Raw genomic sequence first — 14,836 nt, 5'->3', positions numbered from 1 at the left:
AGTCCGTTGCCAGCGATTTCAAAGTTCTCTTACGTGGTCGTCCAGCACCAGGTCTCGTAGATACTGGTCGTGTAGATCTCCTCATACCTATTAAGTTATAACTCAGATATTACTACAAGTAACAAAAATTATAAAATTACCTTTTTACCTATTTGTCATCTGGAGATGTTCCGTCATTGTCCAGTCCCTAATTTTGACCTCAAAATTTCGAACGAAAAAATCGACAAAATCCCGTACAAATCTGAAAAATAAATACCCAAGTTAGCTAGCAAACTTGGGCTAACTCTCAAATCTAGAACACGAAAAGTAGGTATTGGTATCATATTATTTCGAAAATCCAACACACAAAAACTTAACTCGCCACAACCAAAAATACGAAAAACCAAGCATTAGAAACCTGGCTCTGATACCAAATAAATTGTCACGTCCTGGGAGAGTCCTTGCAAGAAGAAATTTTGGCAGCATCTCCCATGTACGGGTGACAATCTAAGACATACCTACAAGCCCTCTGGGACACACAAACCTTGGCCAACACAGCCGAAACATTATATATATATATATATATATATATATATATATATATATATATATATATATATATATACACCCACGCAGTTTAATAGTAGAAACTAAACCTAAGCAACGATAAGGAAATCATCTCAAATATCCTACTCAACTACACCCATAAAACTCAAATTACACCCATAAAACTCAAATCACCAGCATACATCCAAACCTACCTCTTCTGCCATCCGGACAGACATGTAGGAAGATATACTAAATGAAAATCCATCGATAATAAAGGACCATTCAATATCCAAAGTGCCAAAAAGATGTAAGTCTGGAAACATAGACGATAACATAATAAGGAAACCAATGAAAAGATCCAAAACGAAAATCCTTGAAATCTAGAGGGGGGGGGACTAGCGACTGGAAATCCTCTCGACAACCTCAACCTGAAAATGGTAATATCAACGGGGTGAATCAAATCCTCAGTGGGTAACTACTGACATGCATAGTAAGAAATAAAAACTAATAATAAATATGCGTACAATCTCCTGGATATATATCATATGAAAAATGTAAAACTGTAAGGAGCAGGAGTATCTGTACTAACAAGGACCTGGTATAGGGATAACAAGGTTGTCAGACTGAGAGTATCATAAATCCTGTATGCATGTCAAACATATGCATCCATCAAATATGCAGCATATAAAGTGCAGCAAACACAAGTAATAAATGCAATCAATGCATATGATGCAACATGTCCTGGTCACCCCTGACGCTAGTCAGCCGTCTCACCCACGATTGTGAGATCGAGTGGGTAGGGTTATGACAACCGTGCACTCTGTCATCACTACTCCTGAGTGACCGAGTGGACGGGATGCTGTCGGAGTACACCTATCCTCCTTACCCCAAATCATAAGTGGGGGAGCTCAATGCTCTCATCTCCCTGAGACAATCTAGAAGAGAGATCTCTGTCCTGCTACCACGCTGCGTCACACTACCCATGAGTGGACTAGCGGAGCCCTTAATAGAGCAACCTGCTGCAACACACCCTACCTGATAAAAATCACTAACCCATGAGTGGTTGTGTGTGTAGATCCATGTAACTGGCGATGTGCTCAACAATAATGGAGCTCACAATCGCACAGCATGCAATCATGCGAGATGATGCATGACACTAAGCATGGAAATATCTTGATCATATCCATCTGTACAAAATGTGTACCAAAAGATATATGGATCAAATAGAATGTCCTAGGTACACAGGTCAGGTAAGGTAAAATAAATCAATATCCTGAACATAATAAGGCATGGTATGTCATTCATTACATTAAGGACATAAATAATCGAAGGAACATGAATGCAAAAGTAGGTAATAAATACAACATACTCAAGTAATAGATAATGACATACCAATGTAGAAATGAACATAAATATTACTACTCGTTAAATATTACTATACATATCAAACGACAATATCTTAAAAGATAAGTCAAAGTACCCGCCTCAAATATAGCACATGTCAAACGTGATCCCACGTAAAGCAACTCGTCGCGAATCAAAATCTTGAAATAAATCTTACAGTTTAACTAAAAATAAAATAACTAAACAAAATCCTAATCCAATTAGAAAACTATATTTTAATTCCATTTAATCATCCATACCTTACCTCAACTACATTTAATTTCTTAAATTGAACAGAAGGATCCACTTAGATAATGTTACCCAAATAGAATGCAATTCCTTAACCCAATTCGAAGGTGGCTGATAGTAATTTGCAGCTATCAACAGAGGTGTACTGCTACTTTATCCCTTTTTACCTGCCAAATCTAGATCTGCAGCTTACTCTCCAATTAACGGTGTGATCAAGGATCTGGCGAAGGAAGCTATCTTCTGTCTACGATAATGTTGACCAGAGGCAATCGCAGCACTGTTTCCTCAAACAATCACCCCTGACCAGTACCATTCAGAGATTAGATCCCCAAATAACAAACTAGAAAGAGTACCTACCTTCAAAATCCCCACGACCAGAGAGAAGGTAAAATAAGAATCGACAATTGATGCTAGGGCACAGAGGAAACGGCTCGGATGCTCTACTTCTGTCCATGACCCGAAGAGAAAAGATCGGTGGCCTGAGAGAACTCCAAGTCCAGTGGTCGTCACAGAGGAGAGCAGTTAACCCTTGGCCGGCAGTGAAAAATCAGAAGGGGAAAAAGCCCTGGTGGTGGCTGTTGGCATCAACAGCGGCGCTAAGGCAGAAGATCAGTTCGAGAGAAGAAGAGGGCGATACCTAGGGCACGACCAACAGACGTGGGTGGTCGGCTGCGTCACCGATTTGGCCTCCAGAGAAAAGGAGAGGTCATCGTCAGTAGGAGGCAGGCGTTGGCATCCGGCAATCGGCCGAGTGGAGGAGTCGACGGTGTCGGTTTCAGGTTGGCGATGATCGGCCGTGGGTCCGCAGTGGCCGACAGCGACACTAGGGCATGAGGATCTGTCGGATCGACGACCACAGTGGCCGGTGGCGAGAGGAGACAAGTGAAGAAGATGAGTGGAAATCAAGAGAAGGGAAGAGGAATGGTGCTTCCCTTGGGCGATGGTCTTTTGTACGCAGGGGAGAAAGAAACCGGCGCGAGGTGGTTTGGGGAGAAACGGTAAGACGGTTGGCAGTGAGAAAGGGAAGAGGAAGAAATAGAAGAAGAAGAAGAAGAAGGAGACGACGTCGGCGGCTTAGGGCACGAGCAAGGGAAAGAAATAAAGAAAAGAAAAAGAAAAAGAAAAAAGAAAAATTAATGTTTTCCTCGTTTAAATGGGGTAGCTTAAACGGGGTTTCCCGTGGCCCCATATTTGATCCCTTTAAACTCGTCATACGAGCTCCGAAAAATTCTCATAAAATTTATGAAAATTTCCAAAAATTCCCTTATTATTTTATTTAGATGCTGTATTTTACAACTCAAGTCAGAACCAGGACAGAGCCAAAAAGTGTAGGAAACAGATGAATAGTAGAACTATAGTAGATATGTGTGTGCGCATAACTGGCCAACTGAGAGGACTCCTTTTATACTGCCTCTCATAATCTCCGTAATAATGAGACATCAGATAATGTTGGGTGTCAAGGCATTTCAAGTGATGAAGGATGTACGACGAACTTCCATTGAGTAGAGGAAGATCCCGTGGCATGCATGCGGCAAAGTATCAGAATATTTCTTAACAAATAGCCGTTATTCTCTGACAGCCCCTAGGGATAGACCAATCGGTACGAAAGTCGATCGAGAGTAGACTAGGAGTCGTGCCCATGAAAAGTGAAGGACTAAGCCCGGGAGTTCGACCAGCTCAGAGGCCATCCAGGAGTAGACTAGGAATTGTGCCCATTGAAAGTGAGAGACTGAGCCTTCGGGGTTCGATCGACGCATATGTTGATGAAGAGTAGACGGGGAGTCATGCTCATGAGAAGTGAGGGACTGAGTCCTGGGGTCCGATCGGTTCGGAGGCCGACTGAAAGTAGACTGGGAGTCATGCCTATGAGAAGTGAAGGACTTAGCCCAAGAGCCCGACCTGCTCAAAGGCCGGTTGGGAGTAGACTGGGAGTTGTGCCCAGGAGAAGTGAGGGACATGAGCCCTGAGGGTACGGCCGACACTGAGGTCGATCGGGAGTAGACTGGGAGTTGTGCCCAGGAAAAGTGAGGGACTGAGCCCTGAGGGTCCGACCTGCATTAAGGCTGGTCGGGAGTAGACTAGAGATGTGCCCAGGAGAAGTGAGGGATTGAGCCTTGGGATCCGACCAGCTCGGAGTCCGACCGGGAGTAGATTGGGAGCTGTGTCTATGAGAAGTGAGAGATTGAGCTCTGGGGTTCAACCAACTTGGAGTTCGACCGAGAGTAGACTGGAGTTGTATCCATGAGAAATGAGGGACTGAGCCCTGAAGATCCGACCAACATGAATATTGATGAAGAATAGATTAAGAACCGTGTCTATGAAATAGGGGAGCCAAATCTAGAAAGAAATGATCCATTTAGACATATACTTCCCGATTTTTACTATCATCTCTTCTTATTTTTAATAACTATATCACCTTGATTATTGACCTCCTACTGTTGCAAGGCCATCTATTACACGTCATCATTACTATTTTCTATATATTTTTTATTTTTAAATTTGTATTAAGCAACGGAAATACGTAGGTTTTTTCTAGTTCAAGATTTTTTATTTTTATTTTTGAATTTTCAAATAATAATTCACCTCCGCTAGTTTCATATTTCCAAAGGAAATACGTCCCCTCGGAACGGCGATGATTAAAATATAGGGTTGGATGTTATCGGATAAAATTTTAAGGTCAAAATTTAATTTAACTGAGCAAGTCTTCATTTATATTTTGACTATCTGTATTAATAATTAGTAGCTATGTATAATTTACCTCCTCTCTATTAATTTATTAGAGACGGATTGAACTTTTGCCACATATTTCCAAAGGAAATACGTCTATATGACGTTGATGTATGATTTCATGCGAATTCTGGTTGTGACATAATTAACTTGCTCGTCATCAAACGGCGTTGTTAAACGTAACACAAAATATATTTTTATTATTACAAATATTGAACCATGCAGGAAGTTTCACAAAGAAATAATGCAGAATATTCTGTTATTATGCAAACTTTCTCTTAAGTTGACGTTGTTAGTTGACTGCAAATTAACCTCCGCCATGGAATAATCAACATTCAGAATCTAATCATCTGGTGCATCATCGCCACTCACGTCAGTTCTTGCACCGATGGACTGTTCCATAATTCCACATGCATTAATTGGTAGTGTGGAATTCTAATTAATGTATAATTCCTTATAAATTTGTTTGCTCATCTCTTTCTTTCGATCAAAAGTTTAACAAGGATCGATGGAAAAACTGCTGCTTCTGCTCTTTCTCTTCTCCTTCGGCGCTGCGCCGTCATGCTCCATGACCGGAGGCGTCCGGATCGAACTCAGCCGCGTCCAGTCGACGGACGTCCAAGCCCCGCTCAACGCCGGCGGCGGTTCGTTCCTCATGGAGCTCGCCATCGGCACGCCGACGCTCTCCTACTCGGCCATAATGGACACCGGCAGCGACCTCATCTGGACGCAGTGCCAGCCCTGCCTTCGATGCTTCTCCCAGCTCACGCCGCTGTACGACCCCTCTCGGTCCTCCACCTACGCCACCCTGCCCTGCAACGCTTCCCAGTGCCTCTCCCTCCCTTCCTTCACCAGAACCTGCGCTCCTCCTGCCTCCGACTGCAGCTACGACTATACCTACGGCGATAACTCCTCCACCGACGGCGTCCTCGGCACCGAGACGTTCACCTTCGGGTCGGTGGCCGTATCCGAGGTCGCTTTTGGTTGCAGCAACAACAACAACGGAAACTTCGACAACTCGTCAGGGTCAGGGATCGTGGGGATGGGGAGAGGGAACTTGTCGCTGGTGTCCCAACTCGGCGACGGGAGGTTCTCTTACTGCCTCACGTCCTACGGCGACAACAAGACGAGTCCTCTGCTTCTGGGCGCCATGGCGACGTTAAGCGAGCAGGCTCAATCCACCCCGTTCGTCGCCAACCCGCCGTCTTTCCCCTCCTACTACTACCTATCATTGCTCGGGATCACCGTCGGCGATACCGAGCTTCCGATACCGAACACGACCTTCTCAATGACTTCGAACGGGACCGGGGGGGTGATCATCGACTCCGGTACTACCCTGACCCTGCTGGTGGACGCGGCTTATGAGGAACTGAAGGGAGCGTTCGAGTCGCAGATGAATCTGACGGCGGCTGATGGGTCGGCTTTAGGGCTCGACATCTGCTTCACGTACGGCGGCGAGGAGAAGGTGCAGGGGCCTGGATTGGTGTTTCACTTCGAGGGGGCGGACATGAATATACCTCCGGAGAACTACATCCAGGCGGATTCAAGCCTGTCGTTGCAGTGCGTGATGGTGGTGAGGTCGAATTCCACGTTATCCATCTTTGGCAACATCATGCAGCAGAACATGCACGTGCTGTATGATCTGGCCGGCGGGATGCTGTCGTTCGAGGCGGAGCAGTGCGACCAGCTGTAGCGCGTCGGGCGACGTCTTATCGTTTCACCATGTTATACTTTGCGTATCGGGCGGGTGCGACCGCTTTAGTTTTCGCCCATATAATGTTATAGAATAAACGCTACTCGGTGAAACGACTAACGTATTGTGTTATGTAATCATACGGTTACATAAATAATATTAAAAATTTTAAAATCATCAACAGATTTTTTCTTTTTGAAAAAAGGGAAGCATGGAAAAATTATTTATTTATCTATATATTGTTTATACAATCACAACTATTATAAAAATAATGTGAGTAATTGTAGCACTAAATATTAATTATTTATATAGTGAACCCTCTGGATTTAAATCATTTATAATTAGGGGGTGTTTGGTTGGATGGAATGAGAGTGAGGAATGGGAAAGAGATTGAAAGTGGATATTTGGTTTGGGGGATTAGTGGTGAGTCCCATGGATTCATTACCCTAAACATGGGAATGAGCCATTCCCTAGTAAAAGGAGGGGAATGGGAAAGCCCTTATTTCCATTCCCTATTTCTATCAATCCCATTCTTATTCCCATTCCCTTCAATGAACCAAGTACCCCCTTAGTATTTGTGTTGATATTTTTGTTGTCATTACCCTTGCAATTTCAACAAGAGATAATAAACAATATGGTTGATTAATTAATTGTTAGCATAATATCTAGTTAATAATTTGATAAAAGAATTAGTAATATGATCGTGTGTGTTGTTGATTCACCATGTGATCTCAAAGAAAATTAAATTATTTTTTATATATAATTTTATGCGAGTTAAATTTTATTATAATATAGGCAACTCTAATATTGTGATACTAAATTTTAAACATTGTATTATAGATAAATGTAGGTTAGCAAGAAGAGATTAAAACTAATTGATTTCGAATAATTTTAGTGGCATGAGAGGTTACCTAATTTTAAAATTCCATTGGATTAGATTTTGTCAAATATATATATATATATATATATATATATATATATATACCCTTGTAGATCATTTGTTTTCAAGGAAATCAGTCCAATTTGCATGCATCCTAATACGGGGTATGACGAGTGGATTCAGGAAATGACAAGGATATCAAAGATAAGATAAAGTGGTGATCAAGATTAGGATAGGATGATGTTTGCTAACTAGTCCTGATTGATTGCCCTACATCAAAGTACTGAAAGCGCACCCAAGCGTTCTTTGAGAAGAATGCTCAGATAGGGTCGACTGGTTATAAACCTGATCTAACATAAGGCCACCTATGTACGCTCGACCGGATAAAGCCCGATTGAACTTAAAAGTACTCAACCTTGTAAAACTTTTAGCATACGATCGACCGAGCGAAGGCCAAACAGACATAAGGGTGTCTGTGTGCGCTTGACCAGGCAAAGCCTGATTGAGCTTAAAGGTACTCAGCCTTATAAAGCTTTTAGCATACGATCGGCCGAGCGAATGTCGAATAAACATAAGGGTACTTGTGTGCGCTCGATTGGGCAAAACCCGTTAGAGCTTAAAGGTACTCAGCCTTATAAAATTTTTAGCATATGATCGACCGAGCGAAGGTCAAACAAACATAAGGGTGCCTGTGTGCGCTCGACCTGGCAAAGCTCGCTCGAGCTTAAAGGTACTCAACCTTATAAAGCTTTTAGCATATGATCAGCTGAGTGAAGGTCGAACGAACATAAGGGTGCCTATATGCACTCGACCGGGCAAAGCCCGATCGAACTTAAATGTACCTAGCCTTTTAAAGCTTTTAACATGCGATCGACGGAGTGAAGGTCGAATGAACGTAAGGTTGCCTGTGTGCACTCGACCGGGCAAAGCCCGATCAAGCTTAAAGGTACTCAGCCTTATAAGTGTTAGAGTGTATACTAAAAGTCTAGCTTTTTGTAGATGTTTATTTTGAAATAAAAAATCATATTGGTCAAATGTCTACATTTATATGCTAAGTGTAGTTGTTCAATTAATTTATATTGTACATAACATAGTGCGTGGTGTCACACACAGAATATCATGTTATCAGTTCCTTATAAATTATAAACAGTAGCTCACGACTAAGATGGATAGGAACAAACCATTAGAATAGTCGTAGTTTAATTTGGTATTAGTTTATCTTGACTATAAAATTACACTAGTACACTCTGAGTGTATTGAGCAGGACCATTTAAGGTAAGTTCTTTTTATACTGATTGGATAAAAGAACAAGACCTTTGTTATTATGGAAGTGTCTGCTCTTAATCATGATATAATAACAAACACATATACTCAATATTCATTTCTTTAATTTATCAAAGGGTGCGATTTAGTTCGATAAATCAATAAGTCCGATAAGTTGGGAAATGCTATTATTTATATGGCGTGTTGTTGATTATAGAATGAAACTGTGTCCTAGTAATATAGGTTGATAATGTCCCCAATGTTAGGATCGTTCGTACTCGGCTAGAGAGGGGGGGTGTGAATAGCCGCCCCAAATTCTCGCGTTCTTCCTACAGTTAGGGTTAGTCGCAGCGGAAATACAAGGAAGAAACTGAGGAGAAGAAAAACAAACCGATGTAACGAGGTTCGGAGATGAACTCCTACTCCTCGGCGTGTCCGTAAGGTGGACGAAGCCTACCAATCCGTCGGTGGATGAGTCCCCGGAGAACCGGCTAAATATGAGCTCCTTATGGGTGGAGAAACCTCGCCACAACTACTTCTTGCAACAGCAAGATAAGGAGTACAAATACAAGAGAAGCAAGAAGTAAATACACAGCAAATGTAAACAACCCTTGCCTTCTTGTCGACTGTTGAAGAAGCAACAGCTTCTCAGACGCCAACCACAGCAGCAGCTCAGTCGGAGTCCCAGCCGAAAGAAGAAGCTCACGCGAAGCTTGCGAAGAAGAGCTCAACAAAGCTCAAGCACCAGAACAGCAGCTCTGTAGCAGAAAAGAAGGGAAGAAAACCTAGCACAGAAGATGCCCTCGTCTCCTTTATACCTGCGAAGAAGAAACAGCGAAGAAACACAGAAGAAATCTAGCCGTTGCGTCGCAACGGCTAGTTCCTGGATCAGTCCACAGACCGATCTGGCTCCATGTGGATCGGTCCACAGACCGATCCATTCCCTAGCCTTTGCTTCTGTTCCGTCTCTGATCGGTCCATGGACCGATCAGGGAAGCTCCTGATCGGTCCACAGACCGATCAGGCGTCTTTCTCGCGGCTACTGATCACCTTCTGATCGGTCTGCAGACCGATCAGATACCGATCAGTAGCACACTAATCGGTTACTGATCGGTCACCAGACCGATCAGATAACTAGTGACTTGGTTTTTGCCCAAACCAAGTCCCAAGCCTTCCAAACCAACATTCGGTCAACCTCGACCTGTTGGTACTTCATTCCTAGCATCTGGTCACTCCCTTGACCTGCTAGAATTCCCCGCCAAGTGTCCGGTCAATCCCTTTGACCTACTTGGACTTTCCTCAACACCAGATGTCCGATCATCCCTGATCCATCTGGATTTTCCCTTGCCTGGCTTCACTCACCCGGACTTTCACCTGGCTTCACTCACCAGAATTTTCACACTGCCTAACATCCCAGTTAGGACTTTCTCACTGCCTGGCTTCACTCACTAGGACTTTCCAACTGCCTAACATCCTAGTTAGGACTTTCCCACTGCCTGGCTTCACTCACCAGGACTTTCCACACTGCCTAACATCCCAGTTAGGACTTTCTCACTGCCTGGCTTCACTCACCAGGACTTTCCAACTGCCTAACATCCCAGTTAGGACTTTCCCACTGCCTGACTTCACTCACCAGGACTTTCCACACTGCCTAACATCCCAGTTAGGACTTTCCCACTGCCTGGCTTCACTCACCAGGACTTCTCCGACTGCCTGGCTTCACTCACCAGGACTTTTCCCCGTGCCAAGTCTCCATACTTGGACTTTCTGCGTGCCAAGCTACCTGCTTGGACTTTTCCCCGTGCCAAATCTCCGTACTTGGACTTTTCCAGTGCCAAGTCTCCATACTTGGACTTTTCGCGTGCCAAGCTCCCTGCTTGGACTTTTCCCGAATCAGGTCAACCAGATCAACCTTGATCTAAGGTTGCACCTACAATCTCCCAAACACCTATTCTTGTCAAACATCAAGAATACAACTCTCTTCTCGTCAAACATCGTCAAACATCAACACACAACTCGAGTCAGGTCAACTCGAGTCAGGTCAACCAGGTCAACCTTGACCTAAGGTTGCACCAACACCCAAGAGGAGCTCATAAGGATTGTCATGTAAACCCTGTAGGCGGACTTAGTCCGACATGACGATGAAGTTGAGTGGTACTACTCTTGGAGCTAGATATTAATTAAGTGAGTTGTCAGTAACTCATTTAATTAGTGGACAATCTATATCTTAAACACAAGGAGACTAACACACTCATGATAAGAAGGAGCCCATATAGTAATATGGGATTGGTGCAGTAGTTCAATAATAACTCTTTAGTGGAATGAGATATTATTGATGAACTCGAGTTGGGTGTTCGGGGCGAACACAGGAAGCTCAAGTTCATCGGGAGATCAAAACCAATTCCTCCTCTCGGTCCCTGTCGTAGCCTCTTAATTATAAAGTCTTATACCTACCTTCTTACCTATCCTTAGGTGGCCGGTCAAGCTAAGCTTGGAGCCCAAGCAAGAGCCGGCCAAGACATGGCTTGGATGGGTTGAAGTGTGGCCGGCCCTAGCTTGAACCCAAGCTTAGGTGGTCGGCCACAATAAATTAAAATGATTTTATTTTTTTTTAAATCTTTCTTATGTGGAAGCCATGGTTTTAAAAGAGAGTTTAAAATTTAAATCTTTCCTTTTATAGTTTTCTACAAAAGATTAAGAGAAATGTTTGATATCTTTCCTTATTTGTGGTTAAAAGGAAGATTTTAATTTTTGATAAAACTTTCCTTTTTTGTAACCATCCGCATGATTTTAAAAGAGAGTTTTAAAATTTAAATCTTTCCTTTTATAGTTTCTACAAAAGATTAAGAAAAGATTTGATATCTTTCCTTATTTGTAGATTGAAAGGAAGATTTTAATTTTAGAGAAAATTTTCCTTTTTGTAAATCATCCACATGTTTTAATAGAGAGATTTTAATTTATAAAAGTTTCCTTTTATGACCAACCATGAAGGGAATTTTTAAAAGAGAAATTTTTATTCTAAAATTTCCGGAAACAAATTAGGAAGTTTTAATTTTGTGTTTAAAACTTTCCTTCCTTGGAGGATTAGATATGGTCGACCACATTGATAGAGAAAAGGAATTTTTTTTAATTAGTTAAATTTTCCTTTTCAATGGCAAGGAAAATAAAGAAGTTTTTATTAAAACTTTCCTTATTTGCCAAGACCAAGGAATATAAAAGAAAGAGTAGAGGTGTCTTACCTCACAAGAACATACATCTAGTATTCCTCTCTTCTCTTCCTGGTGGTGGATGACCCTCATCTTCTTCCTCTTCTCCTTTTCTTCTTCATTAGTGGTCGGCGGCATCAACTCTCAAGGAGCTTGTTGGTGGCCAGATTTTGCTTGGAGAAGAAGTAGAGAAAGGAGGCTTTGTTTCTTTGCATCCCTTGGAGCTTGGTTGGTGGCCGAAGACCTTCATCTCTAGGAGATTCTTGGTGGCCGAAACTTACAAGGAGAAGAAGGAGGCTTGGGTGGATTCTCGTCTCGGTAGATCATCGTCCACACGACGCCCGAGATAAGAAGAGGAATACGGCAAAAGATCGTGAGGTCTATAAGCTATAAAAGGTATAACTAGTTATTAGTTTCTGCATCATAACTAGTTCATCCTTTTATTTAGATTTTGAAATACCAAACACAAGAGGCTAATGAATCTAGGTAATCGAATTTATGTTTTCAATTTTATGTTTTTTTTTTCGAACTTGTGATTCGATTGTTCTTTTTGGTTAAACCTAGGGTTACTATAAGGAAATTAAATATTAAATTTTGTTGAAAGGCTTTGTCTAGGAAGTGGTGGATGCTCCCATACCCAAGAAGGTCTAGTGCCTCGCTATGTTTAACCTAGAAGCCAATCTTTGAAATTAATATTTAATTGAATTTGTAACATGGATGGATTTGGATCAATAATGTTAAGCATCGTTTGCGATCCAAGTCTAAACCACTAAGAACAGATAGATTGAATTTGGAATCAATAATGTTAAGTTTCATTTGCGATTCCAAATTTAATTTCTAAAAAACACAATAGGTTGTTTGGAATGGTTCAAGACTTGTATAAAATTTTTGTACAGGGGAACCAGTATGATATTCTAAGTATCAACCAACAATAAGAATCTTAATATACAATTAGATTAATGACCGGTCGAGATATATTCAACAGAAGGTATGTTCAATATACGATTGGCTTAATGACCGGTTAGAATATATTCAACAGAAGGTATGTTTAATATACAACCGACTTAATGACCGGCCGGGATATATTCAACAGAAGGTATGTTCAATATACGGCCGACTTAATAACCGACCGGGATATATTCAACAGAAGATAATCTCAATATATGACCGACTTAATGACCGATCGAGATATATTCAACAAAAGGTATTCCCAATATATGACTAGCTTAATGACCGACCGGGATATATTCAACAGAAGGTATTCTCAATATATGACCGATTAGGATATATTCAACAGAAGGTATTCTCAATATACGACTGGCTAAATGACCGGCTGAGATATATTCAACAGAGGACTTTCTTAATATCTGATCGACTTAATGACCAGTCAAAATATATTTAGCAGACAAGTAGTGGACAACCTTATGATAGCCTGATGAATTTGTCGGGAAATGTTCTCTCGAAGCTTCTTCATTAATTAATTATAGCGATACACTCCTTTGAATATTTCATCAAGGGTCTAAGTTATAAACGATAAAAGAGGTACATCTAGGATAAAAAAAGATTCCTCGGACGATTATTGTACGATGTCTAGGTTATACTTCTCTCATCTTCTAACAAACTCTAACAAACCGGAGACCACCTCACGATCATGGAGGTCATATAAGGTGGTATAAAAGGGAAATGCTCTCCACTGACAAGGTACACAACACAAACATATGCATCTGAAGCCCTACTTTCATGCATTTTTGGTTACTATTCTTCTTCCACTTTTCGAGAGAGGAGACTGACTTGAGCGTCAGAGGGTCTAGCCAGGGATTTTCACCACAGAATTAGGTCACTAACGCTTTGTTGGCTCGTCTGACTGTGTGCAAGATCGTTGAGGAGTTTCCTTCAGATCTCTAGAAGCTTCTTGTTCGTCGAGCAACCGCCTATCGGAGCCAGCGCACTATCTCATCACCTTTAGACAGGATCACATCCCTATAATCATAATCATGTAATTAATTTTCCTATATGGGTTACACAGTTGGTAAATATATAGATGATTATTTTAATAGATCTTGGGATTAATTTTTAGCGGATATAAAATGATCTGTTAGATGCCTGACCACTCTTATACAAAGATCGTCATGCTAGAATAAAATATCTCCTATAATTTATCTGACTCTATATAGTCGATGGACGAGCGTTATTATTTTTTCTCCCATAAATACCTAATTAATTCTTTAAATTTTCGTTCATTTGGTGCATTTTCCTATGATGTCCAATAGATGCATGAATAAATTTTTTTTTGTTACCATCCATATAAATTTAATGTGGCCTAATTAAGACAAATCTAAATTTATATTTATAAGATTAAAAGAATTCACATATCTCATAATGATATGATACTATCTATTTTGGATATAAGTCCTTATAGATTTATTTTTAGGCTCTACTCAAAATGCCTTACACCAATAGAGATATTTTTCATCCAAACAATTTTCCCCTTAAACAAATGACTCTTAGGATATGTAGAGAGCTGGGGGGGGGGGGGGGATAAAAAGTTTCATTCACTTCTTCGATGATGATATACAGTAAAAACTCGAAGCGAAGACTCTATAATACTAACACCTCTGATTTACTTAGTTTCCATCTTCTTGAGATGACTAATTTAAGGATCTACATAGTGCACACATCTCTACTATGAACACACTCCTCGGAAACAATCAAGAGGCAGAGAAGCCTCACACAAACTCAAACAAGAATATAAATAAGAAACACAAACTAGGTTTAAAAAAAAATCGAAAATGATTTTACAACATGAACATTGCTTTGCTTGCTATTTTCTTACTTTGGATTGTCTCTTGATGGTGGAAAAATGTAGCAACACTTCTTCTCCAAACACCTAAGTACCGATAGCGAAAA

At 41.2% G+C, this 14,836-nt stretch overlaps 1 protein-coding gene and 1 long non-coding RNA gene across 3 annotated transcripts; one reads left to right on the top strand and one right to left on the bottom strand.

Moving 5' to 3' along the window:
• Positions 1-2,124: 2,124 nt before the first annotated feature.
• LOC122029476 lies at positions 2,125-3,246 on the bottom strand. 2 transcript variants are annotated; one of them, XR_006125074.1, is made up of 2 exons: positions 2,798-3,246; positions 2,125-2,725 (listed from the first exon to the last, which is right to left on the bottom strand). It is a non-coding gene; the product is annotated as an uncharacterized LOC122029476 (long non-coding RNA). The 2 variants fall into 2 exon arrangements; XR_006125075.1 differs by having other exon boundaries at positions 2,125-2,688.
• Positions 3,247-5,381: 2,135 nt separating this feature from the next.
• Positions 5,382-6,757, top strand: LOC122009544 (aspartic proteinase nepenthesin-1-like). Its single transcript, XM_042565743.1, has one exon. It carries the CDS (start codon positions 5,396-5,398, stop codon positions 6,578-6,580), a length of 1,185 nt encoding a protein of 394 aa, XP_042421677.1. The 5' UTR covers positions 5,382-5,395; the 3' UTR covers positions 6,581-6,757.
• Positions 6,758-14,836: the final 8,079 nt, after the last annotated feature.

Source organism: Zingiber officinale, chromosome 1A (genome assembly GCF_018446385.1).
Source record: "Zingiber officinale cultivar Zhangliang chromosome 1A, Zo_v1.1, whole genome shotgun sequence".
NCBI lineage: Eukaryota > Viridiplantae > Streptophyta > Magnoliopsida > Zingiberales > Zingiberaceae > Zingiber > Zingiber officinale.
This window is presented reverse-complemented; position numbering and strand designations above follow the sequence as displayed.